This window comes from Manacus candei, unplaced genomic scaffold (genome assembly GCF_025592945.1).
Source record: "Manacus candei isolate 608988 ecotype Guabito, Panama unplaced genomic scaffold, ASM2559294v1 h1tg000439l, whole genome shotgun sequence".
In the NCBI taxonomy this organism is placed as follows: Eukaryota; Metazoa; Chordata; class Aves; order Passeriformes; family Pipridae; genus Manacus; species Manacus candei.
This window is the reverse complement of record NW_026138487.1, coordinates 21,560-47,342: the sequence shown is the minus strand read 5'-3', so window position 1 is coordinate 47,342 and position 25,783 is coordinate 21,560. Positions and strand designations below refer to the sequence as shown.

Here is a 25,783-nt window from a genome sequence, read left to right as displayed (position 1 = left end):
GGCCCGAGGAGGGTCCGGGCGGCGCCGGGGGGGCCTTGGAGGGGGGACGGGACGGCGGTGGTGAGACCCCGGGGAGAGGGGGCCCGGGGGTGTGAGGGGGGCTGAGAGTGTGAGGAGGGGTCTGAGGAGATTTGGGGTGAGGAGGGACCTGGGGGGGCTTGAGGGGTGAGGGGGGCTTGGGGGGTCTGAGGGGGTTTGGGGGGGTCTGAGGGGGTTTGTGGGGTCCGAGGGGAGTGAGGGGGGGGTCTGAAGGGTGTATTGGGGGGGGCTGAGAGGATTTGGGGGGGGTCTGAGGGGGGGTATTGAGGGAGCTGAGGGGGTTTAGGGGGTTTGGGGGGGCTGAGATAATTTGGGGGGGTCTGAGGGGGGTATTGGGGGATCTGAGAGGATTTAGGGGCTCTGAGGGGGGTTTGGGGGGGTCTGAGGGGTATTGAGGGGTCTGAGGGGGTTTTGGGGGGATCTGAGGGGGTTTGGGGGGGCTGAGTAAGGGGCCGTTGGGCTTTGGGGTGAGTGGGGATGAATTGGGGGGGCGAGGCAGGTAATGGGGGGGGGGTTGGGGGGTGGGGGGGGACTCGAGGGGGGGTGGGATTGAATTGGGGGGGGACGCAGAGTGGGAGGGGGCAGAGCCGGAGGGTGACGGGGGGATACCCCAGGACCCCCCCATTGACTGTGCCCTCCCCTTTCCTCTGCCCCCCCCCATTTCTGTGTCCCCCCCGTTAACTTTGTTCCCCCCTCTATTTTCTGTGCCCCCCATTAACTGTGTCCCCCTTTTCTCTACCTCCCTTTTAACTGTGTCCCCCTTTTCTCTGCCCCCCCCCTTTAATTGTGTCCCCCCCTCCTGTGCCCCCCCTTTTCTCTGCCCCCCCTTTAACTGTACCCTCATTAATTGTGCCCCCCATTAATTGTATCCCCCCCCTTTGTGTCCCCCATTAATTGTTCCCCCCCTTCTCTGCCCCCCCATTAACTGTGTCCCATTAATTGTTCCCCCCCCTTTAATTGTGCCCCCCCTTTTCTCGTGCCCCCCCTTTAACTGTGCCCCCCATTAATTGTTCCCCCCCTTTTCTCTGCCCCCCCTTAACCATGTCCCCCCCATTAACTGTGTCCCCCATTAATTGTTCCCCCCCTTTCTCTGCCCCCCTTTAAATTGTGTCCCCCCTCCTGTGCCCCCCTTTTCTCTGCCCCCCTTTAACTGTGCCCCCCATTAATTGTTCCCCCCCCTATTTCTCTGCCCCCCACCCCTTTAAACCGTGTCCCCCCCCCAGCCCCCCCCCTCAGCCCCCCCCGCCCCCTCCCCGCCCCCTCTTCCTCCCCCCCCCCCGACCCCCCCCCCCTGCCCCGCAGCCCCCCCCTGGCGCCCCCCAGAGCTGTAACGGCTCCTCGGGCCCCCCCCAGCCCCCCCGAGCCCCCCCGGGAGGAGCCCCCGAGGAGCCCCCGCCCCAGGAGCCCCCCCGGGCCCCCTCCCCGCCCCCCGAGGAGCCCCCCCCGCCCCTGCCCCCCGAGTTCGAGCGGCTCTGGGGGGCGGCCCAGGGGAACCCGCACGACTTCGGCGCCTGGACCGACCTGCTGGCCTACGTGGAGCAGGAGGTGGGCCGGCAATTAGCGCTAATTAGCGCCTAATTAGCGCCCCGCGTAACGGCCCGGACCTTCCCGCACTTTCCACGGGGGGGCGGTTTTTTTCCCCCTTCAAAAATCCCGTTTATTCCCCCCCTTCCCCCTCCACGTCAAATTCCGTTTGTGCCTCGTAAAAAAAAAAAAAAAATCTCCGTTTTGCCCTTAAAAATTTAATTTTTTTCCCCTGTAAAAATCCCGATTTTCTCTCTGGAAAAAAATCCCGGTTTCTCTCTTTAAAAAATCCCGATTTTCCCCCCTTCGAAATCACAATTTTCTCTCTTAAATTCCCCATTTTTCTCTCCTCTTAAAAATTCGAATTTCCCTCCTTATAACCCCGATTTCCCCATGTAAAAATTTCAATTTTCCCCCTTAAAAAAAATCCCAGTTTCCCCCTTAAAAATCCCAATTTCTCCTTTAAAAAATTCCAATTTCCCTTTTAAAAACCCCAATTCTCACTTCAAAATCCCAATTTTCCCCCTTCAAAATCCCAATATCCCCCTTCCAAAAATCCCAATTTCCTCTCTTAAAATCCCAATTTCCCCCCCCTTAAAAACCCCGATTTCCCCATGTTAAAAATTTCAATTTTCTCCCTTAAAAAATCCCAATTTTTCCCCCTTCGAAAATCCCAATTTCCTCTCTTAAAATCCCAATTTCCCCCCCTTAAAAACCCCGATTTCCCCATGTAAAAATCCCAATTTCCCTTCCAAAAATCCCATTTTTCCTCCTTCTAAAAACCCCAATTTCCCCCCCCTCCCCTCCCTCCTCCTCTCCCCACCCTCCTCCCCCTCCCTCCCGTGCCCCAAATCCCTGGATTTCTCCCCAGAACCTGCTGGCCGGTGCCCGCCGAGCCTTCGACGCCTTTTTCCAGCACTACCCCTATTGTTATGGGATATTGGAAGAAATACGCCGACATGGAGCGGCGCCTCGGCAGCCCCCGCAGGGCCGAGGAGGTGGGAGCTCCTTGTTTTTCCAGGCTTGGGGGCAAATCCCACTTTTTCCCTGCTCTAGGGAGGGTTTGGGGGGGAAATCCCTGATTTTCCCTCTTTTAGGGGAGGTAAATCCCACGTTTTCCCCTGTTTTTAGAGAGGGTGTATCCCATATTTTTGTTATTTTAGGGAGGGTTTGGGGGGGTAAATCCCACATTTTCCCTGTTTTTGGGGGGTATATCCCATATTTTTGTTATTTTAGGGAGGGTTTGGGGGGATAAATCCCTGATTTTCCCTTGTTTTACAGGGGTAAATCTCACATTTTCCCTGCTTCGGGGGGAATAAATCCCGCATTTTCCCTGGTTTAGGGAGGGTTTGGGGGGATAAATCCCTTCTTTTCCCTGTTTTTCCCCCGTGCCCCCCCCCAGGTCCTGGAGCGTGGCCTGCAGTCCATCCCCCTCTCCATGGATTTATGGATCCAGTGCATTCCCAACTATTGTCCCTTGTTTAGCCCCATTTTGTGCCCCGTTTTGGGGTTTGTGGGGTCGGTGCCCCCCGGGTACCCCCCGGGTGACCCCCCCGTGCCCCCCCTGTGCCCCCCCAGGTCCTGGAGCGTGGTCTCCAGTCCATCCCCCTCTCATGGATTTATGGATCCAGTGCATTCCCAACTATTGTCCCTTGTTTTCCCTTATCCCAGCCCTATTTTGTGCCCCATTTTGGGGTGTGTGGGGTCCCGAGGTGCCCCCCAGATGCCCCCCTGTGCCCCCCCAGGTCCTGGAGCGTGGCCTGCAGTCCATCCCCCTGTCCATGGATCTGTGGATCCAGTGCATTCCCAACTATTGTCCCTTGTTTTCCCTCATTCCAGCCCCATTTTGGGGTTTGTGGTGTCGGTGCCCCCCCAGGAGCCCCCCGGGTGACCCCCCGTGCCCCCCCTGTGCCCCCCAGGTCCTGGAGCGTGGCCTGCAGTCCATCCCCCTGTCCCATGGATTTATGGATCCATTACATCTCGTACCTGCAGTCCTCCCTGGACATGGCCCAGCCCGACTCGGTGCACAAGGTCCGCGGTGAGTCCCGGCCCTGCGGGGGGAATTGGCCTCCTTTCCCCCTCTTTCCCGCCTCCTTTCCCCCTTCCCCCCTTTTAGCCCCTTTTCCCCCTTTTCTTTCCCTTTTCCCCCCTTTTCTTTCCCTTTTCCCCCTTTTCTTTCCCTTTTCCCCCTTTTCTTTCCCTTTTCCCCCCTGTTTATCCCCCTTTTTCCCCTATTTCTCCCCCTTCCCCCCCTTTTCCCATTTTTCCCCCCTATTTATCCCCCTTTTTCCCCCCATTTTTCCCCCTTTTCCCCCTATTTATCCCCCTTTTCCCCCTATTTATCCCCTTTCCCCCCTTTTTCCCCCTATTTATCCTCCTTTCCCCCCTATTTATCCCCTTTTCCCCCTATTTATCCCCTTTCCCCCCCTATTTATCCCCCTTTTTCCCCCCTATTTATCCCCTTTCCCCCCTATTTATCCCCCTTTTTCCCCCCTATTTATCCCCTTTTCCCCTATTTATCCCCTTTGCCCCCTATTTATCCCCCTATTTATCCCCTTTTCCCCCTTCCCCCCTATTTATCCCCCTTTTCCCCCTATTTATCCCCCTATTTATCCCCCTTTCCCCCCTATTTATCCCCTTTCCCCCCCTATTTATCCCCTTTCCCCCCTATTTATCCCCCTATTTATCCCCCTATTTATCCCCTTTTCCCCCTTTTCCCCCTATTTATCCCCCTATTTATCCCCCTATTTATCCCCCTTTCCCCCCCATTTTTCCCCCCTTTTCCCCCCCATTTTCCCCCCTATTTCTCCCCCTATCCCCCCCCTGTCCCCCCCAGAGCCTTCGAGGCGGCTGTAGCAGCCGCAGGGATGGATTTCCGCTCGGACAAGCTCTGGGAACTGTACGTGGAGTGGGAGCGGGAGCGGGGGGAGCTCCGCAACGTCACCGCCATCTACGACCGCCTGCTCTCCATGCCCACCCAGCTCTACAGCCACCACTGGGACAAGTAGGGCACCATTCCCAGCGGGTAAACACCGGGGGGAAGGGACTCACCTGGGAAAATTTCCCTGAGATGGAAATTTCCACCGGGAAAACTGCACTGAGGTGTAAATTTGCACCGGGAAATCCCCGCTGAGAGGGAAATCCCGCCTGGAAAATGCCCCTGGGGGGAAATTCCCACCTGGAAAACACACCTGGAAGGGGGCATTCGCCTGGGAAACTGCAGGGAGGGGGAAATTCCCACCTGGAAAACACACCTGGAAGGGGCATTCGCCTGGGAAACTGCAGGGAGAGGGAAATTCCCACCTGGAAAACACCCCGAGGGGGAAATTCCCACCTGGAAAACACCCCGAGGTGGAAATTTGCACCGGGAAATCCCCGCTGAGAGGGAAATCCCGCCCTGGGGGGGAAATTCCCCCCTGGAAAACACACCTGGAAGGGGGCATTCGCCTGGGAAACTGCAGGGAGAGGGAAATTCCCGCCTGGAAAACACCCCGAGGGGGAAATTTCCACCGGGAAAATGTCCCTGGGCGGGGAGGATTCACTTGGGAATCCGCAGGGAGGGGAAGTTCCCCCCCTGGAAAACACCCCTGAGGGGGGATTCCACCTGGAAAACACCCGTGGAGGGGGGGATTCCCCCTGGGAAACCACAGGGAGGGGGGAAATTTCCCCCTGGAAGACACTCTTGATGGAGGGATTCCCCCCCTGGAAAACACCCCGAGGCGGAAATTTCCACCTGGAAAACCCAAGGGGGGAAAAGCCCTGGGGGGGGGGGGGGATTCACTTGGGAAACTGCAGGAAAGGGGGGAAATTCCCACCTGGAAAACACCCCTGGGGGACGGAAATTCCCGCTGGGAAAACGCCCTTGGGGGGGGGGATTCACCCTGAAAACCACCCGAATTCCCACCTGGAAATGGGGATGTTGGGGGGAAATTGGGATTTTTTTTGGGGGGAAATTGGGATTTTTGGGGGCAGAAAATGACCATTTTGGGGAGAGAAATGGGGATTTTTTGGGGGGAAATTGGGATTTCGGGGGGCGGGAACGGGCATTTGGGGGGGGGGAAATGGGCATTTTTTTGCTGGAAACGAGGGGTTTTTTGGGAAAGGCGGCTCTGCCACGTGGATTTCCTTGGAATTCCGGCTCAGGTTCAAGGAGCACGTGCTGCACAACCCCCCCAGGGCCATCCTGTCCCCCGAGGAGCTGCTGTGGGTCCAGTCCAAGCTGGCCACCGGACCCCCCCCCGAAGCCCCCCGAGCCCGAGGGGGCGGAGGCACCGCCCGGGGAGGATCCCCCTCCCCCCTCCGACGGGAAAGGGGGGGATCAGGTGAGGGGGGAACCCCCCTTTGGGACATTTTAGGGGGGGCTGGGGGGGTAAATCCCCCTTTTCCCCTTTTTTTAGGGGGTTTGGGGGGTTAAAATCCTCCTTTTTCCCTTATTTTGGGGGTTAAATCCTCCTTTTCCCCTTATTTTGGGGGGTTAAATCCCCCCTTTTTTCTTATTTTGGGGGGTTAAATCCTCCTTTTTCCTTGTTTTGGGGGGGTTCAGGGTGGGTAAGTCCCCCTTTTCCCCATTTTAGGAGAGGTTTTTGAGGTTAAATCCCCGTTTTTCCCATTTCAGCAGAGGCTTTTGAGGCCAAACCCTCCTTTTTTCCCCCATCTCAGGGGAACTTCGGGGGTTAAATCCTCCTTTTTCCCTGTTTTAGGGGGGTTTGGGTGGGTAAATCCCCCTTTTCCCCTGTTTCAGGGGCGTTTTTTCGGGGGTAAATCCCCCTTTTTCCCCATTTCAGGGGGTTTTTTGGGGCATAAATTCCCCTTTTTCCCCATTTTAGGAGAGTTTTTTGGGGGTAAATCCCCCTCTTCCCCATTCCAGGGGGTTTAATTGGGGTGGGTAAATCCCTTTTTTCCCCTGTTTTCGGGGGGTTTGGGTTCCCTCCCTGCTTTTGGGGGTCTGTCCCACCCCTTTTCCTGCCGTTCCAGGAGGATTTGGACCAGGAGAAGATCCGGGAACTCGTCATTTCCATGAGGCAGCAAATCCACGCCCAGAACGAGGCCGAGGTCGGGAAGCGCTGGAACTTCGAGGACGGGGTGGGTAAAGCTGGGATTGAATCCTCCCCAGGGGGAAAACTGGGATTAAATCCCTCCCAGAGGGAAAACTGGGATTAAATCCCCCCTGGAATGGGGTAAAGCTGGGATTGAATCCCCCCTGGAGGGTAAAACTGGGTTTAAATCCCCTCAAAATCCCATCTGGAATAGGGTAGAGCTGGGCTTAAATCCCCCCCAGAGGTTAAACTGGGTTTAATCCCCCCTGAAATGGGGTAAAACTGGGCTGAAATCCCCCAAAATCCCATCTGGAATAGGGTAAAGTTTGGCTTTTATTGGGATTCATGGATTGTCCTCACAAACAATGGGAATTGTTGGGACTCCGCTGGTCCCTGGGGGGTCTTTCCAGCCTGGAATCCTCTGGGATTCCAGGATGATTCCACCCCAAAACACCCCCTCCAACCCCTTGGAACGTTGGGATTTGAGGTTTTATTGGGATTCGTGGATTGTCCTCACAAAATATGGAATTGCTGGGACTCTGCTGATCCTTGGGGGGTCCTTCTGGACTGGAATACTCTGGAATTCTGGGATGATTCCACTCCCAAACCCCTCCCAGCCTGGAACACTCTTGGATTCCGGATGATTCCACCCCAAAACTCCCCCCAAACCCCTCCCAGCCTGGAATACTCTGGGATTCCAGGATTATTCCACCCCCAAACCCCTTCCAGGCTGGAACACTCTGGGATCCTGGGCCGATTCCCCCCCCGAGCTCCCCCAACCCCCCCGGGAAGCTGAGATCCCACCATTCCAGCTGAATTGCCCCCCAAATTCCCTGGAAGGCTGAGATCCCACCATTCAGCCGGAATTCCCCCCCCAACCCCCCTGGAAGGCTGAGATCCCACCATTCCAACCAGAATTGCCACCCAACCCCCCCTGGAAGGCTGAGATCCCACCATTCCAGCTGGAATTCCCCCCCCAACCCCCTGGAAGGCTGAGATCCCACCATTCCAACTGGAATTCCCCCCCAACCCTCCTGGAAGGCTGAGATCCCACCATTCCAACTGGAATTCCCCCCCAACCCTCCTGGAAGGCTGAGATCCCACCATTCCAACTGGAATTCCCCCCCAAACCCCCCTGGAATGCTGAGATCCCACCATTCCAACTGGAATTCCCGCCCCCAACCCCCCTGGAAGGCTGAGATCCCACCATTCCAACTGGAATTCCCCCCCAACCCTCCCTGGAATGCTGAGATCCCACCATTCCAGCTGGAATTGCCCCCAAACCCCCCTGGAAGGCTGAGATCCCACCATTCCAGCCGGCATTCCCTCCCCCTGGCAGATCAAGCGGCCGTACTTCCACGTGAAGCCTCTGGAGCGGGCGCAGCTGCGGAACTGGCGGGAGTACCTGGACTTCGAGGTGGCCTCGGGGAGCCACGAGAGAACCATCGTCCTGTTCGAGCGCTGCGTCATCGCCTGCGCCCTCTACGAGGAGTTCTGGATCAAGGTGGGGCCCCCAATCCCGGGAATCCGGGCTGGGAACGGGGTTCCCCACTTTTCCCTCTTTTTTTCCCCTATTTTTCCTTCTTTTTTCTCTCTTTTTCTCCAATTTTCCCTCTTCTTTTTCCTCTGTTTTTCCCTCTTTTTTTCCCAATTTTTCCTCTTCTTTCCCCCATTTTTTTATTCTCTTCCTTTTTTTCCCATTTTCCCCCCACATTTCCCTCTTTTTTCCCTTCTTTTTTTCCAGTTTTCTCTCTTTTTCCCCCATTTCCCCCCATTTCTTTCTCCTTCTCCTCCCCTTTTTTCCCCCTATTTTTCTTTCTTTTTTTCCCCATTTCCCCCCCTTTCTTCCTCCTTCTTCCCCTATTTTCCCTTCTTTTGCTTCCCATTGTCCTCGTCTTTTTTCCCCTCTTTTTTCCCCCCATTTCCCCCCTTTTTCTCTCCCCCTTTTCCTCATTTTCCTCATTCCCCCCCTCTTTTTCCCTTATTTTTCTCATTTTCCCCTCTTTTTTTTCCTATTCCTCCCCCTTTTCTCTCCCCCCTTTCCCCATTTTTCCCCATTTTTCCCCATTTTCCCCCCTTTCCCCTGTCCCGTGGTTGACCCCTGTCCATCATTCCCACTGTTCCCAGTACACTCGGTACCTGGAGTCCCGGACGGTTCCGGGCGCCCGCAGCGTTTTCCAGAGGGCCTGTGGGTTCCACCTGCCCCGCAAACCCAACATCCACCTGCTCTGGGCAGCCTTCGAGGAGAAACAAGGTCAGGGGGCCCCAAAACCCAGGAGTGGGCCCCAAAATCTGGGAGTGGGCCCCAAAATCTGGGAGTGGGCCTCAAAATCCAGGAGTGGGCCCCAAAGTCTGGGAGTGGGCCCCAAAATCCGGGAGTGGGCCCCAAAATCTGGGAGCGGGCCCTCAAAATCTGAGAGCGGGCCCCAAAATCCGGGAGTGGGCCCCAAAATCCGGGAGTGGGCCCCAAAATCTGGGAGTGGGCCTCAAAATCCAGGAGTGGGCCCCAAAATCTGGGAGTGGGCCCCAAAATCTGGGAGCGGGCCCCAAAATCTGGGAGTGGGCCTCAAAATCCGGGAGTGGGCCCCAAAATCTGGGAGTGGGCCTCAAAATCCAGGAGTGGGCCCCAAAATCTGGGAGTGGGCCCCAAAATCTGGGAGTGGGCCTCAAAATCCAGGAGTGGGCCCCAAAATCTGGGAGTGGGCCCCAAAATCTGGGAGCGGGCCCCAAAATCTGGGAGTGGGCCCCAAAATCTGGGAGTGGGCCCCAAAATCTGGGAGCGGGCCCCAAAATCTGGGAGTGGGCCCCAAAATCTGGGAGTGGGCCTCAAAATCCAGGAGTGGGCCCCAAAGTCTGGGAGTGGGCCCCAAAATCTGGGAGTGGGCCTCAAAATCTGGGAGTGGGCCCCAAAATCTGGGAGTGGGCCCCAAAATCTGGGAGTGGGCCTCAAAATCCGGGAGCGGGCCCCAAAATCTGGGAGTGGGCCCCAAAATCCGGGAGTGGGCCCCAAAATCCGGGAGTGGGCCCTCAAAAACCAGGAGTGGGCCCCAAAATCTGGGATCCGGCCCCAAAATCTGGGAGTGGGCCCTCAAAATCCAGGAGTGGGCCCCAAAATCTGGGAGTGGGTCCCCAAAATCCAGGATCGGGCCCAAAAAACCCCAGGGGGAGCCCTGAAATCTGGGATCGAGCCCCAAAATCCAGGATTGGACTCCAGAATCCGGCGCATCCTGCGGGGCTTTGAGGCCGGGGTGCCCTGAGCCTGGGGACCCCCAGAACCCCCCAATAACCCCCTCAGTGACCCCATAACCCCTCAGTGACCCCAGAACCTCCCCATAACCCCCCCAGTGACCCCATACCCCCTGTTCCCAGGTAACGTGGAGGAGGCCCGGCGCATCCTGCGCGGGTTCGAGGCCGTGGTTCCCGGCCTGGCCATGGTGCGGCTGCGCCGGGTGAGCCTGGAGCGCCGGCACGGGCGCGTGGCCGAGGCCGAGGAGCTGCTGCTGGAGGCCATGAGGGCCAACGAGGGGCTGCCCTTGGGCTCCTTCTACGCCGTCAAACTGGCCCGGCAGGTCTGCAAGGTGCAGAAGAACCTGGGCAAGGCCCGCAAGGTGCTCGTGGAGGCCCTGGAGAAGGACCCGGTGAGGGGGGGGACGGGCCCGGGGCTGGGACGGGGGGGGGTTTTAGGGGGGGTTGGGGGTCTTTTGGAATGTTGGGAGGGGGCTGGGAGGGGTTGGGGTTGGGGGTGTGGGCACACAGAGCGCTTTTGGGGGGCCACAGACTCTTTTTGGGGCCCCCCAGTGCCTGTGTAGGGGCCTGGAAAACACATTTTGGGGACCCCCAGAGCCCATTTGGGGACTCCTAGAGCCCATTTAGAGACCTGGGAAACACATTTGGGGACCCCCAGAGCCCATTTGGGGACTCCTAGAGCCCATTTAGGGACCTGGGAAATGTATTTGGGGACCCCCCAGAGCTCATTTGGGGACACAGGAAACCCATTTAGGGACACCCAGAGCTCATTTGGGGACCTGGGAAACACATTTGGGGACCCCCAGAGCCCGTTTAGGGACCCGGGAAACACATTTGGGGGACCCACAAACCCCTTTGGGTGCCCCCAAATTCCCCCGGGGACCCCCCAAATCTGACCCTGCCACTTGTCCAGGACAACGCCCGGCTGGGGACACCCCAACCTGCTGGGGACCCCCCAAACCCCCTCTAGGAACCCCCAAACCTCCTTCAGGACCCCCAAATCCCCTGTAGGACCCCCCAACCCCCCCAAAAGTGACTCCCCCAAGGAGAACACACATCTCCACGCCAACCTGCTGGGGACACCCAAACCCCCTCAGGACTTTCAAATCCCTTGTGGGACCCCCCAAACCCCCTCCAGGACCCCCCAGACCTCCTCTAGGACCCACCAAACCCCCTGTAGGACCCCCCAAACTCCCTCTAGGACCCCCCAAATCCCCTCTAGGATCCCCCAAACCCCCTTAGGACCATCAAACCCCCTGTAGGACCCCCCAAACCCCCTCCAGGACCCCCCAAATCCTCTCTAGGGTCCCCCAAACCTCCCACTATGACAAAGGGGGATGTCCAGGACAACACCTGGCTCCATCCCAACCTGCTGGGGACCCCCCAAACCCCCTCTAGGACCCCCCAAACCCCCTCTAACCCCCCCAGCCGTGGCCCCCCCAGGAGAACGCCCGGCTCCACGCCAACCTGCTGGAGATGGAGTTCGGGGCCGACGTGGGGCAGAACGAGGGGAACACCCTGAGCTGCTTCGAGCGCGCCCTGCGCAGCCCCCTCAGCGACGACGCCAAGCTGCTCTTCTCCCAGCGCAGGGTCGAGTTCCTCGAGGACTTCGGCTCCAGCATCCACAGGTGGGGGCGGAGCACCTCGGAAATGGGGTTAAACACGGCAAAAATGGGGTTAAACACGGCAAAAATGGGGGTAAATACGGCAAAAATGGGGTTAAATACAGCAAAAATGGGGTTAAACACAGGAAAAATGAGGGGAAACCCCCAGAACTGCGTCGAGTTCCTCGAGGACTTCGGCTCCAGCACCCTCAGGTGGGGGGAGAGCTCCTCGGAAATGGGGGGAAACATGGCAAAAATGGGGTTAAACACGGCAAAAATGGGGGTAAATATGGCAAAAATGGGGGGAAACACAGGAAAAATGGGGTTAAACACAGGAAAAATGGGGGTAAATACGGCAAAAATGGGGTTAAACGGCAAAAATGGGGGTAAACACAGGAAAAATGAGGGGAAACCCCCAGAACTGCGTCGAGTTCCTCAAGGACTTCGGCTCCAGCATCCACAGGTGGGAGCAGAGCTCCTCGGAAATGGGGTTAAATACGGCAGAAACGGGGCAAAACACACCAAAAATGGGGTTAAATACAGCAAAAATGGGGTTAAACACAGGAAAAATGGGGTTAAACACAGGAAAAATGAGGGGAAACCCCCAGAACTGCGTCGAGTTCCTCGAGGACTTCGGCTCCAGCATCCACAGGTGGGGGCGGAGCACCTCGGAAATGGGGCTAAACATGGCAGAAACGGGGCAAAACACACCAAAAATGGGGTTAAATACAGCAAAAATGGGGTTAAACACAGGAAAAATGGGGTTAAACACAGGAAAAATGGGGTTAAACACGGCAAAAATGGGGTTAAACACAGGAAAAATGAGGGGAAACCCCCAGAACTGCATCGAGTTCCTTGAGGAGTTCGGCTCCAGCATCCACAGGTGGGGGCAGAGCACCTCGGAAATGGGGGGAAACATGGCAAAAATGGGGGTAAATACAGCAAAAATGGGGTTAAACACAGGAAAAATGGGGGGAAACACACCAAAAATGGGGGGAAACACACCAGAAATGGGGTGTAAAAAACCCAGCAGTGCATCGAGTTCCTCGAGGACTCCGGCTCCAGCACCCACAGGTGGGGGGGAACCCCCCAAAACTGGGGGGAACCCCCCAAAACCGGGGTGAAACAGCCCATTAATGGGGGGGAAACCTCAAATGGGGGCAGAAACACCCCAAAAAAAGGAGGGCAGGGATCCCAAAGCGGGGGGCGGGGGAAGGCCCCAAGGAGGGGCAGGGGTGCTGGGAGGGTCCGGGGGGGTCTCAGCCGTGCCCCCTCCCCTCCTGTGCCCCCTCCCAGCCTGCTCAAGGCCTACGACGAGCACCAGAAGATCCTCAAGGCCCACGCGGCGCGGAAACGACCCCCCGAGAACGGGTGAGACCCCCCCCAAAAAAAACCCCAACCCCTCGGGCCCCAATTCTACCCCCCCTTTTGTCCCAATTCTCCCCCCTATTTTGTCCCAATTCTGCCCCTTTGGTCCCAATTCTCCCCTTTTCGGCCCAATTCTGCCCCTTTTATCCCCGTTCTGCCCATTTTCCCATCCCCCCCCCCATCCCAAATTTCTCCCCTTTCCCGCCCCTGTCCCCGATTTGTTCCCAACCGTTCCTCCTTTCCCCCCTCTCTCCCCCCATCCCAAATTCCTGTTTTCTCCCCTTCTGTCCCAAACTTCTCCGCATCCCCCAATTTTCCCCCCTCATCCCAATTTTCCCCCTTTCCCCCCCCACTCATCCCAATTTTCCCCCTTTTTTCCCCATTTTCCCCCTTTCCCCCCATCTCCATTTTCCCCCTTTTCCCCCTCAATTTTCCCCTTTCCCACCATCCCAATTTTCCCCCTTTTCCTCCTCTCATCCCAATTTCCCCCCTTTCCCCCCATCCCAATTTTCCCCCTTTCCCCCCATCCCAATTTTCCCCTCGATTTCCCCCTTTCCCCCCCCATTTCCCCCCTCTCATCCCAATTTCCCCCCAATTTTCCCCCCTTTCCCCCCCAATTTCCCCCCTCTCATCCCAATTCCCCCCCAGGTCAGAGGAGCCCGAGGACAAGCGGCTCCGTGCCGAGGACCCCTCGGGGCTCTTGGGGGGGCCCCCTCGGCTTCGGGGGGGGGGGAGACCCCAACCCCTCCTACAGCAACTACTGGTACCAGGTCAGTGGGGGGGGCAGGGTTTGGGGGGAGGGGGCAGGTTTTTTTGGGGGGGATCAGTTTTTTCGGGGGGTCAGTTTTCGGGGAGGGGTATCATTTTTTTGGGGTGGGTCAGTTTTTGGGGTGGAGGGGTCAGTTTTTGGGGTGGGGGTATCATTTTTTTGGGGGGGTCAGGTTTTTGGTGGGTCAGTTTTTGGGGTGGAGGGGTCAGTTTTTTGGGTGGGGGGGTCAGTTTTTTGGGTGGGGGGGTCAGTTTTTGGGGTGAGGTATCAGGTTTTTTTGGGGTGGGTCAGTTTTTGGAGTGGGTCAGTTTTTGGGGTGGGTCAGTTTTTGGGGAGGAGGGGTCAGTTTTTTGGGTGGGGGGTCAGTTTTTGGGGTGGGGTATCATTTTTTTTGGGGGGGGTCAGTTTTTTGGTGCGTCAGTTTTTGGGGTGTGGTCAGTTTTTTGGGGTGGGGGGTCAGTTTTTGGGGGTCAGTTTTTGGGGTGGGTGGGTCAGTTTTTTGGGGGGGTCAGTTTTGGGGTGGGGGGGCCCTGGCTGACACCCCCCCCTCCCAAATTCCAGCAGGGCTACGGCTCCTACGGCTACCAGAGCCCCTGGAATTACGGCCACTACTACGGGCAGAGCTGAGGGGGCCCCCACCCCCCTCCCTGTACAGTCCTTGGCCCCCCCTCCCCAAAATTTGGGGCTGGGGGGGGGTTTGTAAATAAAGGAGAGGCCCTTGAGGAGTCACCGGGGGCTTTATTGGGGTCGGGGGGGGTCTCGAATCGTTTCCAGAGACGATTCTGAGGGGTTTGGGTCCTTTTTTGGGGGGTCCCAGGTGGGTTTTGGGGTCCCCCCCTTCGGGTCAGGGGTCTCCAAAGATTCCACGTGCGTTTTGGGACATCCCAAGGGAATTTCAGGGGCTTTCCCAGATTTTTGGGGGGTCTCAGAAGCCCCTCTGGAGCAGCTCCCAGGTGGGTTTTGGAGTCTGGGGGTCCCAGAAGCCCCTCTGGAGCAGCTCCCAGGTGGATTTTGGGGTCCCCCCTGCTTTGGGGGTCTCAGAAGCCCCTCTGGAGCAGCTCCCAGGTGGATTTCAGCGTTTCCCAGGCGGATTCCAGGTGGATTTTGGGGGATTACAGGTGGATTTCAATGTCTTGAGCAGATCCCGGGTGGATTTTGGGGTCCCCTCCTCAGATCTGGGGGTCTCAAAGCCCCTTTGCAGCACATTCCAAGCAGATTTCGGTGTCTCCAGCAGATCCCACGTGGATTTTGGGGTCCCCCCCTGCTTTGGGGGGGTCTCAGAAGCCCCCCTGGAGCAGCTCCCAGGTGGATTTTGGGGTCTGGGGGTCTCAGAAGCCCCCCTGGAGCAGCTCCCGGTGGATTTTGGGGTCTCAGAAGCCCCCCTGGAGCAGCTCCCAGGTGGATTTTGGGGTCTGGGGGTCTCAGAAGCCCCCCTGGAGCAGCTCCCAGGTGGATTTGGGGGTCTCAGAAGCCCCCCTGGAGCAGCTCCCAGGTGGATTTGGGGGTCTCAGAAGCCCCCCTGGAGCAGCCAGGCCCTGAGCTCGGCCCCCCAGTGCCCCTTGAGCCGGAGGGTCCCGGTCACCCTCGTTCACCTGCACCTGCAGCTCTGGGACCCCCAGGAACGCCCTCAGGTCCCGCTCCAGCGCCTGGGGGGGCACAGGGGGGGTCAGTGACACCCCTGGGACCCCCATAATCACTCCAGGACACACATTCCCCCTCGGGTCCCCCCAGCCCCCCAAAGCCCCCCCAGCTCACCCAGAGGTCCCCCCAGACCCCCCTCAGGGTGGTGACCCTCCTGTTGCCCCCCCTGACCCCCCAAAGCCCCCCCAGCTCACCCAGAAGTCCCCCTGAGGGTGGTGACCCTCCTGTTGCCCCCCCTGACCCCCAAAGCCCCCCCCACTCACCCAGAGGTCCCTGCTGGCCCCCCTCAGGGTGGTGACCCTCCTGTTGCCCCCCAGCTCACCCAGAGGTCCCCGCTGGCCCCCCCTCAGGGTGGTGACCCTCCTGTTGCCCCCCCAGCCCCCCAAAGCCCCCCCAGCTCACCCAGAGGTCCCCGCTGGCCCCCCTCAGGGTGGTGACCCTCCTGTTGCCCCCCTTCCTCGTGCCCAGGTACACGGGCAGGTTGTGGTGCCGCGAGCGGCGCACGAAGTACGGGACCCCCGGGGGGGGACCTGGGGGGGCAAAACGGGGAGTGAGACCCCCCCCAGGGGGGATGGAACCCACCCCGGGGGGATTGAACCCCCCCGAAGAGGAATTAAAGCCCCTCCAGGTAATTAAAAGCCATCACAGACTCAATAACTTCCCTTAATTACCTGTTCAGAATAAATGATTCCCCCCCCCCAAGGAAATATTTTGGGCCCCCTCCCCAAGGTAATTAAGCCCCCCCAAGGGTATTTAAGCCCCCCCCAGTCATTAACTTCTATCCCAGAGTGAGTAAACCCCTTTAATTACCATGTCGAGAAATTAATAATTACCCCATAAAGGGCATATTTTGGGGCCCCCCCCCCAGGTAATTAAGCCCCCCCCGAGGTAAGTACCCCCCCAAATAATTACCCGCCTTGTGTAAATAACACAACTTAATTAATAACCCCCCCAAGGAGTAAATGCCCTCCAAAATTGCCCCCCCCCGGAGTAAAATACCCCCCAAAATCGCCCCCCCCCAACTGCCCCATCAGGGTAAATAACCCCAGAAATTGCCCCCCCGGGGTAAATGCACCCCCCAAAGCCCCCCTGGGGGGGGGTCTCTGACCTGCGGGGGGGCTCCAGCCGCTGGGGGTGGGGTATTTGGGGTGCGGGGGGGGGTCTGGGATGCGAGTGGGGGGCAGGAGCCGCTCCACGAACACGAACTCGGCCGTCGACTCCTCATGGGGGGCCCTCGGGGGGGTCTGCGAGGGCAGAGCTCAGCAGGGACCCCCCCCCCAAATAAATCCCCCCCAATCCCATCCCAGGACCTCCCCAAATCCCCCCTCCCCCAACAACTCTCTGTCTCAGCTCAGGATCCCCCCCAAATCCCTCCTGATCCGCCAAATCCCACCTAGAAACCCCCCAAATCCCACCTAGAACCCCCCCAAATTCCCCCTCCTTCTGCCACCCCCTCAAATCCCACCCCCCCCCAAAAACAACCCTTTCAGTCTCAGCTCAGGACCCCACCCCCAAATCCCCCCCAGCACCCCCCGAATCCCTCCTGATCCCCTCACGGTACCTGCAGCCCCCTCACGCCCCCCCACATCCCCCTGAGCCGCCGGCCCAGCGCGGCCATGGCGGCCCCCGCCGCCATCTTGGACCTTCCTCCTCCTCCTCCTTCTTCCCGCCCTTTCCGGCGCGTGACGTCACCGCGCACCGCGCGCACGTACCGGCGGCGTGACGTCACCGCGGCCCTTCCGGCGGCGCGCGCGGAGCTCTGAGGGAGCGACCGAAGGTGGGGGGGAAAAGGGGGGCGAAAATAGGGGGAAATGAGGGGAAATTGGAGGTTTGGGGGGTCCGAGGGGACATTGTGGTGGTCCGGGAGCGGTTGGGGGAAAGTTGGGGGCGTTTGGAACTCTGAAGGAGCGACTGAAGCTGAGGGGGGGGAAATGGGGGGGAACTGAGGGGTCTGGGGGGAGGGGATTGGGGGGATCTGTGGGGTCTGAGCGGGGTTTGGGGGGAATTGGGGGGGGTTGCGGGGAGTTGGAGCTCTGAGGGAGCGACCGAAGGTGGGGGGCAAAGGGGGGCGAAAATGAGGGAAATTGGGTGGTCTGGGGGAGTCGGGAGGGGAATTGAGGGGGAATTGGGGGTTGGAGGGGGACTGGAGGGAAATTGGGGTGTTTGGTGGTGATTGGAGGGGGTCAAGGGGCTCTGAGGGGGTCCCGAGAGGATTTGGGGAGGGGGCTGGGGGGTTATTTGGGGCGGTTCTGAGGAGGGGGGACCCCCCTGCTGCCAAAATCCCCCCTGAGAGGTTCCCCCCCCCCCCTCCCCAGCCCTTTGTCCCCAGGGCCCCGTTCCAGGGGACAAAGTCCCTGTGGGTGGGGGAGGAGGGAGAGTGAAAACGTCCCCAGAAACACCCCCAACATCTCCCGGCCCTCTACACCCCCTGTGCCCCCCCAAAATACCCTCAGCCCACCCAGACACCCCCAGGGCCCCCCCAAAACATCCCCAACCCTCTCCAAAAACACCCCCCAAAATTCCCCCTACGCCTTTTCCTGTGGGAGCCCCTCTCCTTTTCTCTGAGGGTCCCCCTGTTATTTTTTGGGGTGGGGGTCCCCCTAAACCCCCCCTGACCCCCCAATTCCCCCCCCAGCCCCCACCATGCAGCTCTTCGTGCGTGCCCAGACCCTCCTCACCCTCGAGGTCTCCGGCTCCGAGACCCTCGCCCAGATCAAGGTGAGCCCCCCCAAATTTGGGGGATCCCCTCCCTCGAACCCCCCCTCCCAATTTTTGGGGTGCTGACCCCCCCTGTTTGCCCCCCCCAGGAGAAGGTGGCCGAGCTGTCGGGGGTCCCCCCCCAGGACCAGGTGCTGCTCTTTGGTGGGACCCCCCTGGACGATGAGACGGTGCTGGGGCAGAGCCCCCTCCCCGAATTGGCCACCCTGGACCTCTCCACGCGCCTGCTGGGGGGTAATTAGTGCCCCCCCCGCTAATTAACTCCCCCCTAATTAGCACAACAGCCCCCCCAAACCCCCTAATTTCCTTTTACCCCCCCACCAGGGAAAGTCCACGGATCCCTCGCCCGCGCCGGCAAAGTGAGGGGCCAGACCCCCAAGGTGAGCACTCGGGGGGTTCACCCCCGTTTTGGGGATGTTAGGGGGGGTTTGGGGACCCTTTAGGACCCCCCCAAACGGTTTTGGGCAGGTGGCCAAGCAGGAGAAGAAGAAGAAGAAGACGGGCCGGGCCAAGCGGCGCATGCAGTACAACCGGCGCTTCGTCAACGTCGTGCCCACCTTCGGCAAGAAGAAGGGCCCCAACGCCAACTCCTGAGCCCAATAAAGGGTTTGGGGACCATTCCCTTCATTTCCGGCCTTTGGGGGCTTTGATTCGGCCCTTTTGGGGGGCTCGGGGGAAGGTTTTGGGGGGTTTTGAGGGGGTTTTTAGAGGGGTTTTTTGTGGTGTTTTGGGGTGTGGTTTGAGGTGTTTGAAGGGGGTTGGGGGTGGAAGCGGCATTGAGGGGGTTGATGTGCGTCCCTGAGCTGCTGACGGGGCCGTTAATTAGAGAGAGGGGCTTAATTAAGGGGGTGGTAATGAGCGGGACGATGGTTCCCTATGGGGGTGACGGAAAGAGCCGAACGGTGACGGAAACACCCGAGCGGGGGCGGAGCCGAAGGGGGGAGGAAACACCGGATTGGCTGAGCAGGGAGGGGGCGGGGCCACCGAAAGAGGCCGGAAACACCCGAGCGGTGACGAGCGCCGTGATTGGCGGACGAGCAGAAGGGGCGAGGCCCGAAATCCTTTGCTGCCCACCGGGGTCCCCCAGAGACCCTCCCAGTCCCCCCCCCAGTCCTAATTTTCCTCTAAAAAGCCAGATTTATGGTCAACAGAGTAAAAATTATATTTATTATGTACAAGGGAGGGGGCTCGGGGGGTTCTGGGGGGTCTCAGAGCCCCGAACTCTTCCGTTTCTTGCCCCCCCGGGGGGCGGGGACGGGCTCCAGGGTGTCCCACAGCTCGTCCCCCTCCTCGTCCTTCACCTCTGTTTGGGGAGGGGGCTCCTCCTCGGCCTGGGGGGCGCAAAAAGGGGGGTCAGGGGATGGGGGGACACCCCCAGCCCCTCAAAACCCTCCCCAAAAAAACAGCCAGAGGGGTCTCACCTCCCAGTCCAGGTGTGTGTTCAGCAGGAGGCAGGTGAGGCGAGACTTCAGGTACACCTGGGGGGGTTTGGGGGGGTTGAGGGGGTTTAGAGGGGGTTTGAGGGGTCTCATGTTTGGGGAAGTTGGGAGGGTATTGGAGGTTTGGAGGGTCTTGGGTTTGTGCGGGGGGGGGTGTGGGTTTAGGGGGGTCTGAGGGGCTTCAGGGGGGTCTCGGGGGGTTTGGGGGGTGTGTCAGATTTGGGGGGGGCTTGGGGGGGTGTCAGGTTTGGGGGGGGTCTCAAGGGCTTTTGAGAGGGGTTTGGGGGTTCTTAGAGAGTTGGGAAGGTCTCAGAGGTTTGGGGGGGGTCTCAGGTTCTGAGGGTGTGTTGGGTTTTAGGGGGTCTCAGCAGTTGGGGGATGGTCTGGGGGGTCTCAGGGGTTTGGGGGGAGTTCAAGGGTCCCACCTTGTGCCGGAGCCCCCCGTCCTCGAGGCCGTGGACCCTCAGGAACCGGTCGAGGCCGCAGGAGGCGACGAGGGGGAGGTGGGGGTGGCACTGCAGCCCCCGGACCCCCCCTGCAAACCCCTTCAGCGCCCGCAGCACCCGCCCTGGGGGGGTCAGAGGGGTCAGGGAGGGGGACACGAGACCCTTTTGGGGGGTGGGGACCCCCCCAGACCCTCCCCCCCCCGCCACCACCTTTGCGCAGGTCGATCACGGCCACGTCCCCCCGGGCACTGCCCACGACCACCGACCTGGGGGGGGCAAGAAAGGGGTTGGGGGGCAGCAGGACCCCCCCTCAAGGACCCCTGAGGTGTCCCCCCAAATCACCCAGGACCCCCCAGTGACCCCAGAGCTCCCTCAATAACCCTCCCCCCCCAGGGCCCTCCCAGCCCGCCCTTGTCACCCCAAATTTCCCCCCAAGCCCCCCCCACCCTGCAGCACTTTGTGCCCCCACCCCGAGCCCCCCCCCACCAAAGAGACCCCCAAGGAGCACTTTGTGACACCCCCCCCCCCCCCCCAGTGACCCCAGAGCCCCTCCAGAGTCCCCCAAATCTCCCTCAGAGACCCCCTGAATTCCCCCAGAGCCCCCCCTGGGTCACCCCAAATCTCTCCCAGCCCCCCCAGGTCACCCCAAATCTCCCTCAGAGACCCCCTGAATTCCCCCAGAGCCCCCCCTGGGTCACCCCAAACCCCTCAGGGCCCCCCCCCGGCCCCCCCCCGTGCCCCCCCCCCACTGACGTGTCCCCGGGGGGCAGGGCCAGCGCCGTCAGAGGCCCCTCCCCGAAGGTCGTGTCCAGCACCGGGCGCCGTCGGGGGGTCGAGGGGTCGTAGAGACGCACCTGGGGCAGGTGAGGGAGGGGCACAGGTGGGCACGGGGGGGGTCACCCCCCCCAGGGTCACCAGTGTCCTCCCCTGGGGATGGGACCGGCGGGTGACCCCACAGGTGACCCCCAGGTGTGACCTCCCCAACTCACCTGTCTGTGTCCTGTACAGGTGACCCCCCCCCCAGGTGTACCCCCCCCCCCCAGGTGTGATCCCTCACCTGTCTCTGTCCCATACAGGTGACCCCCCTCAGGTGTACCCCCACATCTCACCTGTCCCATACAGGTGACCCTCCAGGTGACCCCCCCCAGGTGTGCCCCCCCTCACCTGGCCGTGCCCCGTGCAGGTGACCCCCCCCCAGGTGTGACCCCCCAGGTGTGCCCCCCCTCACCTGGCCGTGCCCTGTGCAGGTGACCCCCCCCCCCAGGTGTGACCCCCCAGGTGTGCCCCCCCTCACCTGGCCGTGCCCCCGTGCAGGTGACGATCCTGTCGGATCCGGGCAGGAATTGCAGGTCCCGCTCCCAGATGGGCACCCGCAGGTCCAGCCAATCGTTCCTCACCTGGGGGGGTCAGGGGGGACATTTGGGGGGGGTCACGGGGGGGTCAGGGGTCATTGGGGACACTGGGGTGGGTCAGGGGACATTTGGGAGGGTCACGGTGGGGGGTCAGGGGACAATGGAGGGTCATAGGACATTGGGGGGGTCATAAGACATTGAAGGGGCCATGGGGGGGTCAGAGGACATTGGGGGGGGGTCCCACTCACGTTCTTGGCCCGGAGCAGGGGGGTGGGTGATATTGGGGGGTTCAGGGGGGTCCCACTCACGTTCTTGGCCCGGAACAGGGGCTCCCCCGGGCGCTGCAGGTCCCAAACCTTGAGCCCGTTCTCCTTCCCCCCCCGTCCCCACCCGGTGCGGCCGCGTCGGGTCCTGGCGCATCCGGCACAGCCCGGGGCCTGCCGGGACCTCCAGCTGGGGCTGCCATTGGGGGGGACATGGGGGGGTCACCCCAAAGCCCTACAGACACCCCTGAACACCCCCTGCACCCCAAAACCCGAAACACCCACTAACCACCCCAAAATCCCTGTCCTGGCACATCCAGCACAGCCCGGGGCCTGCAGGGACCTCCAGCTGGGGCTGCCATTGGGGGGGACACGGGGGGGTCACCCCAAAACCCTACAGACACCCCTGAACACCCCCTGTACCCCAAACACCCACTAACCACCCCAAAATCCCTGTCCTGGTGCATCCGGCACAGCCTGGGGCCTGCAGGGACCTCCAGATGGGACTGTGATTGGGGGGGGACACAGGGGGGTCACCCCAAAATCCTACAGACAGCCCCCCCTGCACCCCAAGAATGGCCCCCAGGCCCCCAAACTCACCTTCTCAGCCTCGTCCTCCCCCCACACTTGGATGAGCCCCGACTCCACACACGTCACGATGGAGCTGGGGGGGATTTGGGGGGGAGGGTTGGGAGGGGATTTGGGGGCTTTTGGGGACCCCCCTCAGCCCCCTCCGGTACCTGCTGAGAGCCCACAGAAGGGTCCCCTCCCCCACCCTGGGCCTCCCAGGACCCCCCAGAACATCCCAGACCCCCCCCCCAGACACTCCACGAGCCCCTCGGGACCCTCCCAGGCTCCTCCAGGACCCCCCCAGACCCCCCTCCAGGACCTCTGAGCCCCCCAGGACCCCAAGTGGACCCCCTTGGGCACCCCCAGACCCCTCCAGGTCCCTCAGACCCCCCTCCGAGGCCCCTCAGGACCCCCTCCCAGCCCCCCCTTAAACCCCCCAGGGCCCCCCCAAGCCCTCCCAGACCCCTCAAGAACACCCTGAACCCCCAAAACCCACCCTCAGGTTTCTCCAAGTCGTCCCAGGCCCCTCTGGACCCCCTTGAACCCCCCCCGGACCCTCCCCCAGCCCCCCCCATACCTGCCCAGGACCCCCAGGCCGCAGAAGGCCCCGTCCCCCCCCGGGCAGAGCCGGGACCCCACAAACTTCCCCTTCTCGGTGCTGAAGACCCTCACGGAGCGATCCAGGGACCCCACCAGCACCTGGGGGGGGGAAGTCAGAGGGGTTGGGGTGCTCAAGGGGGGGGTTCAGAGCACCCCCAGGACCCCCCCGGACCCCCTCACTCACCTCGGTCTGGGCGGGGTCCCCCCAGCACAGGGCACAGACCCCCCGGCCCCGGCTCAGCCCCGACCCCCCCACCACGTTCGTGGCCACTTTCTTCTGCAGGTTCACTCCTGGGGGGGAATTGGGGGATTTGGGGGGTTTAGGGGGGAGTTTGGGTACCCCAGGCCACCCCCCAGGTCCCCTCGAGTCCCCTGAGGCTCCCATGGACCGTCCTGGATAATCGGGACCCCCTCAGGACCCCCCAAGACCCCCCACGACCCTCCTAGACCCCCCGGGCACCCCGAGAACCCCCTCCCGGACCCCTCCGAGATCTCCCCCAAACACACACCCCAAAGACCCCCCCAGATCCCCCCAAAACACCTTTAAAGGCGCCGGTCTCGGCCCCCACCCACACGTGGTTCGACCCCGCCGGCGCCGCCATGTTCGCGGTCCGTCCCTTCCCAGTGCCCGGGGGGAAACCCCTGGAGGGCGGCGAGGCCGTTCCGGAATAAAACGGGTTCCGTGAGGTTTCGTTCCGCCGCTCGAAGGTTCCGCGACCCCCCATCGGAGGGATAACGGGAGGGGAGGGGGGGGAAACGGGGGGGTCCCAACCCCCTTTCCGTGACCCTCCCCATGGGGTAAAACGCGACCGACCCCCCCCCCCGCCTTTCAAACGGGGCGTGGGGGAAAGTCCCGCAGCGGGAGGGGCGGGGGGTTTACGGCGGCCGTGTCCCCTCGGTGGTCCCGTCACACCCGCACGAAACGGAGAAAAAACTCGCGATTTTAACAAAAGTAGCGATTTTTAAACCGCGTCGGCGCGAGAGTCGAGATGCCTTGTCGGGGGGGAGGGTGAGAGAAGCGGGAGTGTGTGGGGGGGGTGAGAGGACCCCAAAAAACACCCCTCGGGAACCCCCAAAACCCCCAAAACCCGTCCCTGGGACACGGGCGGGAAAACGGCGGTGGGAGGAGAATGCGAACAGTGGGGCGTGTCCATGCAAATGAGACAGCACACACCACGCCAAGGGGACTCTGGGAGCGTTCTTTTGGGGGGATCGCGGGGGTTTTGGGGGTCAGGGCGCGCGGGGCGCGGGCGGGAGGTGCGGGATGAGCGCGGCGGGAGTGCAGGCGGGGACGGGGAAGGTCGTGAGGGCCGCGCGGGGGTGTCCGTGAGGTGCGTGAGGCGCGGTGCGGGCCCGGTCGGGGGTGTGGGGGCTGTGGGTTTATCGCTTCTCGGCCTTTTGGCTAAGATCAAGTGTAGTATCTGTTCTTATCAGTTTAATATCTGATACGTCCTCGATGAGAGGACTTTATATTAAACGGATTTTTGGCCGCGGGAGTTGGACCCGGAGCTTGCTCCCTCCGCTCCGCGCATCGTCCCGGTATTGCAGTGCCTCCGGGAACGGTGCACCCCCCTCGGGGGACCTTTCACTGGTCAAAAACAGATTCGAATACTTGGAAACTGGGGTTTCACCCCGTTATTTATACAATGTTCTTCCCGATTCTTTCCCGACCTGTCTCGGGAGGGGCGCGCGCGTTTCCTCAGGGAAACGAGTCCCTGTCGCCCCTTCAGCGCCCCTTCCTCGCCCGCCCCCAGTTTAACCCCGTCGTGCCTCCGGGAGCGGTGCACCGCCGCCGAGGGGACCCTTTCCTGGTCAAAACCAGACTGAAATCTTTGGAATTGAGTTCTGTCGTGTCTGTGTCGCGACATTTCCGAGGGTTCGGGGACATCACCGCGGCTGCCGCCCCTCAGGCGGCTCCGCTCGGGGGGGTCCCGTCCCTCCCCTCCCTCCCCTCGCACCGCATTCGCCTTCGCTGCGCGGCTGAGACCGGTTCGGCTTTAAACTTACTTCCAAACGGCTTGAAATTGTTATGACGGCGTTGCTTTCTGCTTAAATTAGGTGCATCGGAGAAGCAGACGTTTATTTAAGTGTTAATTTTAAAAAGTCATTAAAATGTATTAGAAATTTATCAAAAAATAAACGGGGAGGAGAGTGGGGGGGTCCCGGCCGGGACCCCCCTGAGAGGAGCTGCCTCACAGGACCCCTCAGGGGCAGCAGCACCATTTTTGTCACAGACCCCGCTTCAATATCGCGACAGAATGGCGATAAACCCTAATTATTAATTATTTAAATCTGCTTTTGACCAGTCAATGGCAGTGAATGAGGGGCCATGTCCCCACTGCGACAAGGGCCTGTTTCCCTGAGGACATCTGGCACCTCTCCTCCCGGCTTATTTTTTGAAACATTTCTAATATGTTTTGATGGGTTTTAAAATTAATTTTAAAATAAATATCTCTTCCATCAATACACTGAATTTAGGCAGCAATCAAAGCCACGGTGAAGTCTAAAGCCATCTGGAAGTAGGTTTAAAAGGGCCCGAGCGGAGGCGGCGCCTCAGCGGGACCTCGGGGGGATCCCGAGACAGGTCGGGAGAGAAACGGGAAGAACATTGAAATATTAACGAGGTGAACGGGGAGTTTTTAAGGATTTGAATCTGTTTTTGACAAGTAAGAGATCCCCCGAGGGGGGTGCACCGTTCCCGGAGGCACTGCAATACCGGGACGATGCGCGGAGCGGAGGGAGCAAGCTCCGGGTCCAACTCCCGCGGCCAAAAATCCGTTTAATATAAAGTCCTCTCATCGAGGACGTATCAGATATTAAACTGATAAGAACAGATACTACACTTGATCTTAGCCAAAAGGCCGAGAAGCGATAAACCCACAGCCCCCACACCCCCGACCGGGCCCGCACCGCCCCTCACGCACCTCACGGACACCCCCGCGCGGCCCTCACGACCTTCCCCGTCCCCAACCGCGCTCCCGCCGCGTTCATCCCGCACCTCCCGCCCGCGCCCCGCGCGCCCCGACTCCCAAAACCCCCGCGATCCCCCCAAAAGAACGCTCCCAGAGTCCCCTTGGCGTGGTGTGTGCTGTCTCATTTGCATGGACACGCCCCGAACCCCCGCCCCGGGCCCCGCCTCCCGCTCCCCGAACTTTCCGTTCTTTAACG

The 25,783-nt window shown here is 60.5% G+C and overlaps 4 protein-coding genes, 1 long non-coding RNA gene and 2 other non-coding genes across 10 annotated transcripts; 4 read left to right on the top strand and 3 right to left on the bottom strand.

Moving 5' to 3' along the window:
- Positions 1 to 1,315: 1,315 nt before the first annotated feature.
- On the top strand, positions 1,316 to 14,308 carry LOC127465596 (pre-mRNA-processing factor 39-like; the record flags this gene model as incomplete). Its single annotated transcript, XM_051776101.1, is given in 16 exon segments — positions 1,316 to 1,584; positions 2,435 to 2,497; positions 2,499 to 2,561; positions 3,483 to 3,518; positions 3,520 to 3,602; positions 4,400 to 4,567; positions 5,707 to 5,885; positions 6,431 to 6,444; positions 6,538 to 6,645; positions 7,939 to 8,103; positions 8,727 to 8,853; positions 9,969 to 10,237; positions 11,289 to 11,473; positions 12,746 to 12,820; positions 13,466 to 13,587; positions 14,148 to 14,308. Coding segments are annotated over 16 exon segments (2,072 nt in total), but the record flags the coding sequence as incomplete, so codon positions are not given.
- A 133-nt stretch (positions 14,309 to 14,441) lies between these two features.
- LOC127465593 (uncharacterized) lies at positions 14,442 to 15,265 on the top strand. Of its 3 annotated transcripts, XR_007902284.1 has the most exons (5): positions 14,469 to 14,590; positions 14,652 to 14,827; positions 14,892 to 14,941; positions 14,985 to 15,035; positions 15,079 to 15,265. It is a non-coding gene; the product is annotated as an uncharacterized LOC127465593 (long non-coding RNA). The 3 variants fall into 3 exon arrangements; XR_007902285.1 differs by lacking the exons at positions 14,652 to 14,827; positions 14,892 to 14,941 and having other exon boundaries at positions 14,442 to 14,590; XR_007902283.1 differs by lacking the exons at positions 14,469 to 14,590; positions 14,892 to 14,941 and having other exon boundaries at positions 14,749 to 14,891; positions 14,985 to 15,265.
- On the bottom strand, positions 15,045 to 16,915 carry MRPL49 (mitochondrial ribosomal protein L49). The gene is given in 5 exon segments (XM_051776098.1): positions 15,045 to 15,168; positions 15,170 to 15,232; positions 15,630 to 15,757; positions 16,336 to 16,471; positions 16,789 to 16,915. Coding segments are annotated over 5 exon segments (477 nt in total). The 5' UTR covers positions 16,864 to 16,915; the 3' UTR covers positions 15,045 to 15,093.
- On the top strand, positions 16,894 to 18,572 carry FAU (FAU ubiquitin like and ribosomal protein S30 fusion). Of its 2 annotated transcripts, none has more exons than XM_051776099.1 (5): positions 16,894 to 17,004; positions 17,863 to 17,945; positions 18,035 to 18,179; positions 18,270 to 18,325; positions 18,414 to 18,572. In XM_051776099.1, exons 2-5 carry the CDS (start codon positions 17,871 to 17,873, stop codon positions 18,537 to 18,539), a joined length of 402 nt encoding a protein of 133 aa, XP_051632059.1. In that variant the 5' UTR covers positions 16,894 to 17,004; positions 17,863 to 17,870; the 3' UTR covers positions 18,540 to 18,572. The 2 variants fall into 2 exon arrangements, with proteins under 2 accessions (XP_051632059.1, XP_051632060.1); XM_051776100.1 differs by lacking the exon at positions 16,894 to 17,004 and adding an exon at positions 17,259 to 17,278.
- A 194-nt stretch (positions 18,573 to 18,766) lies between these two features.
- Positions 18,767 to 23,268, bottom strand: WDR74 (WD repeat domain 74). The gene is given in 13 exon segments (XM_051776097.1): positions 18,767 to 19,276; positions 19,367 to 19,423; positions 19,810 to 19,952; positions 20,041 to 20,096; positions 20,584 to 20,684; positions 20,995 to 21,013; positions 21,145 to 21,227; positions 21,491 to 21,562; positions 21,564 to 21,641; positions 22,046 to 22,109; positions 22,593 to 22,714; positions 22,800 to 22,906; positions 23,157 to 23,268. Coding segments are annotated over 13 exon segments (1,086 nt in total). The 5' UTR covers positions 23,218 to 23,268; the 3' UTR covers positions 18,767 to 19,153.
- Positions 23,269 to 23,997: 729 nt separating this feature from the next.
- Positions 23,998 to 24,188, top strand: LOC127465598 (U2 spliceosomal RNA). Its single transcript, XR_007902288.1, has one exon. It is a non-coding gene; the product is annotated as a U2 spliceosomal RNA (small nuclear RNA).
- Positions 24,189 to 25,297: 1,109 nt separating this feature from the next.
- Positions 25,298 to 25,488, bottom strand: LOC127465597 (U2 spliceosomal RNA). Its single transcript, XR_007902287.1, has one exon. It is a non-coding gene; the product is annotated as a U2 spliceosomal RNA (small nuclear RNA).
- Positions 25,489 to 25,783: the final 295 nt, after the last annotated feature.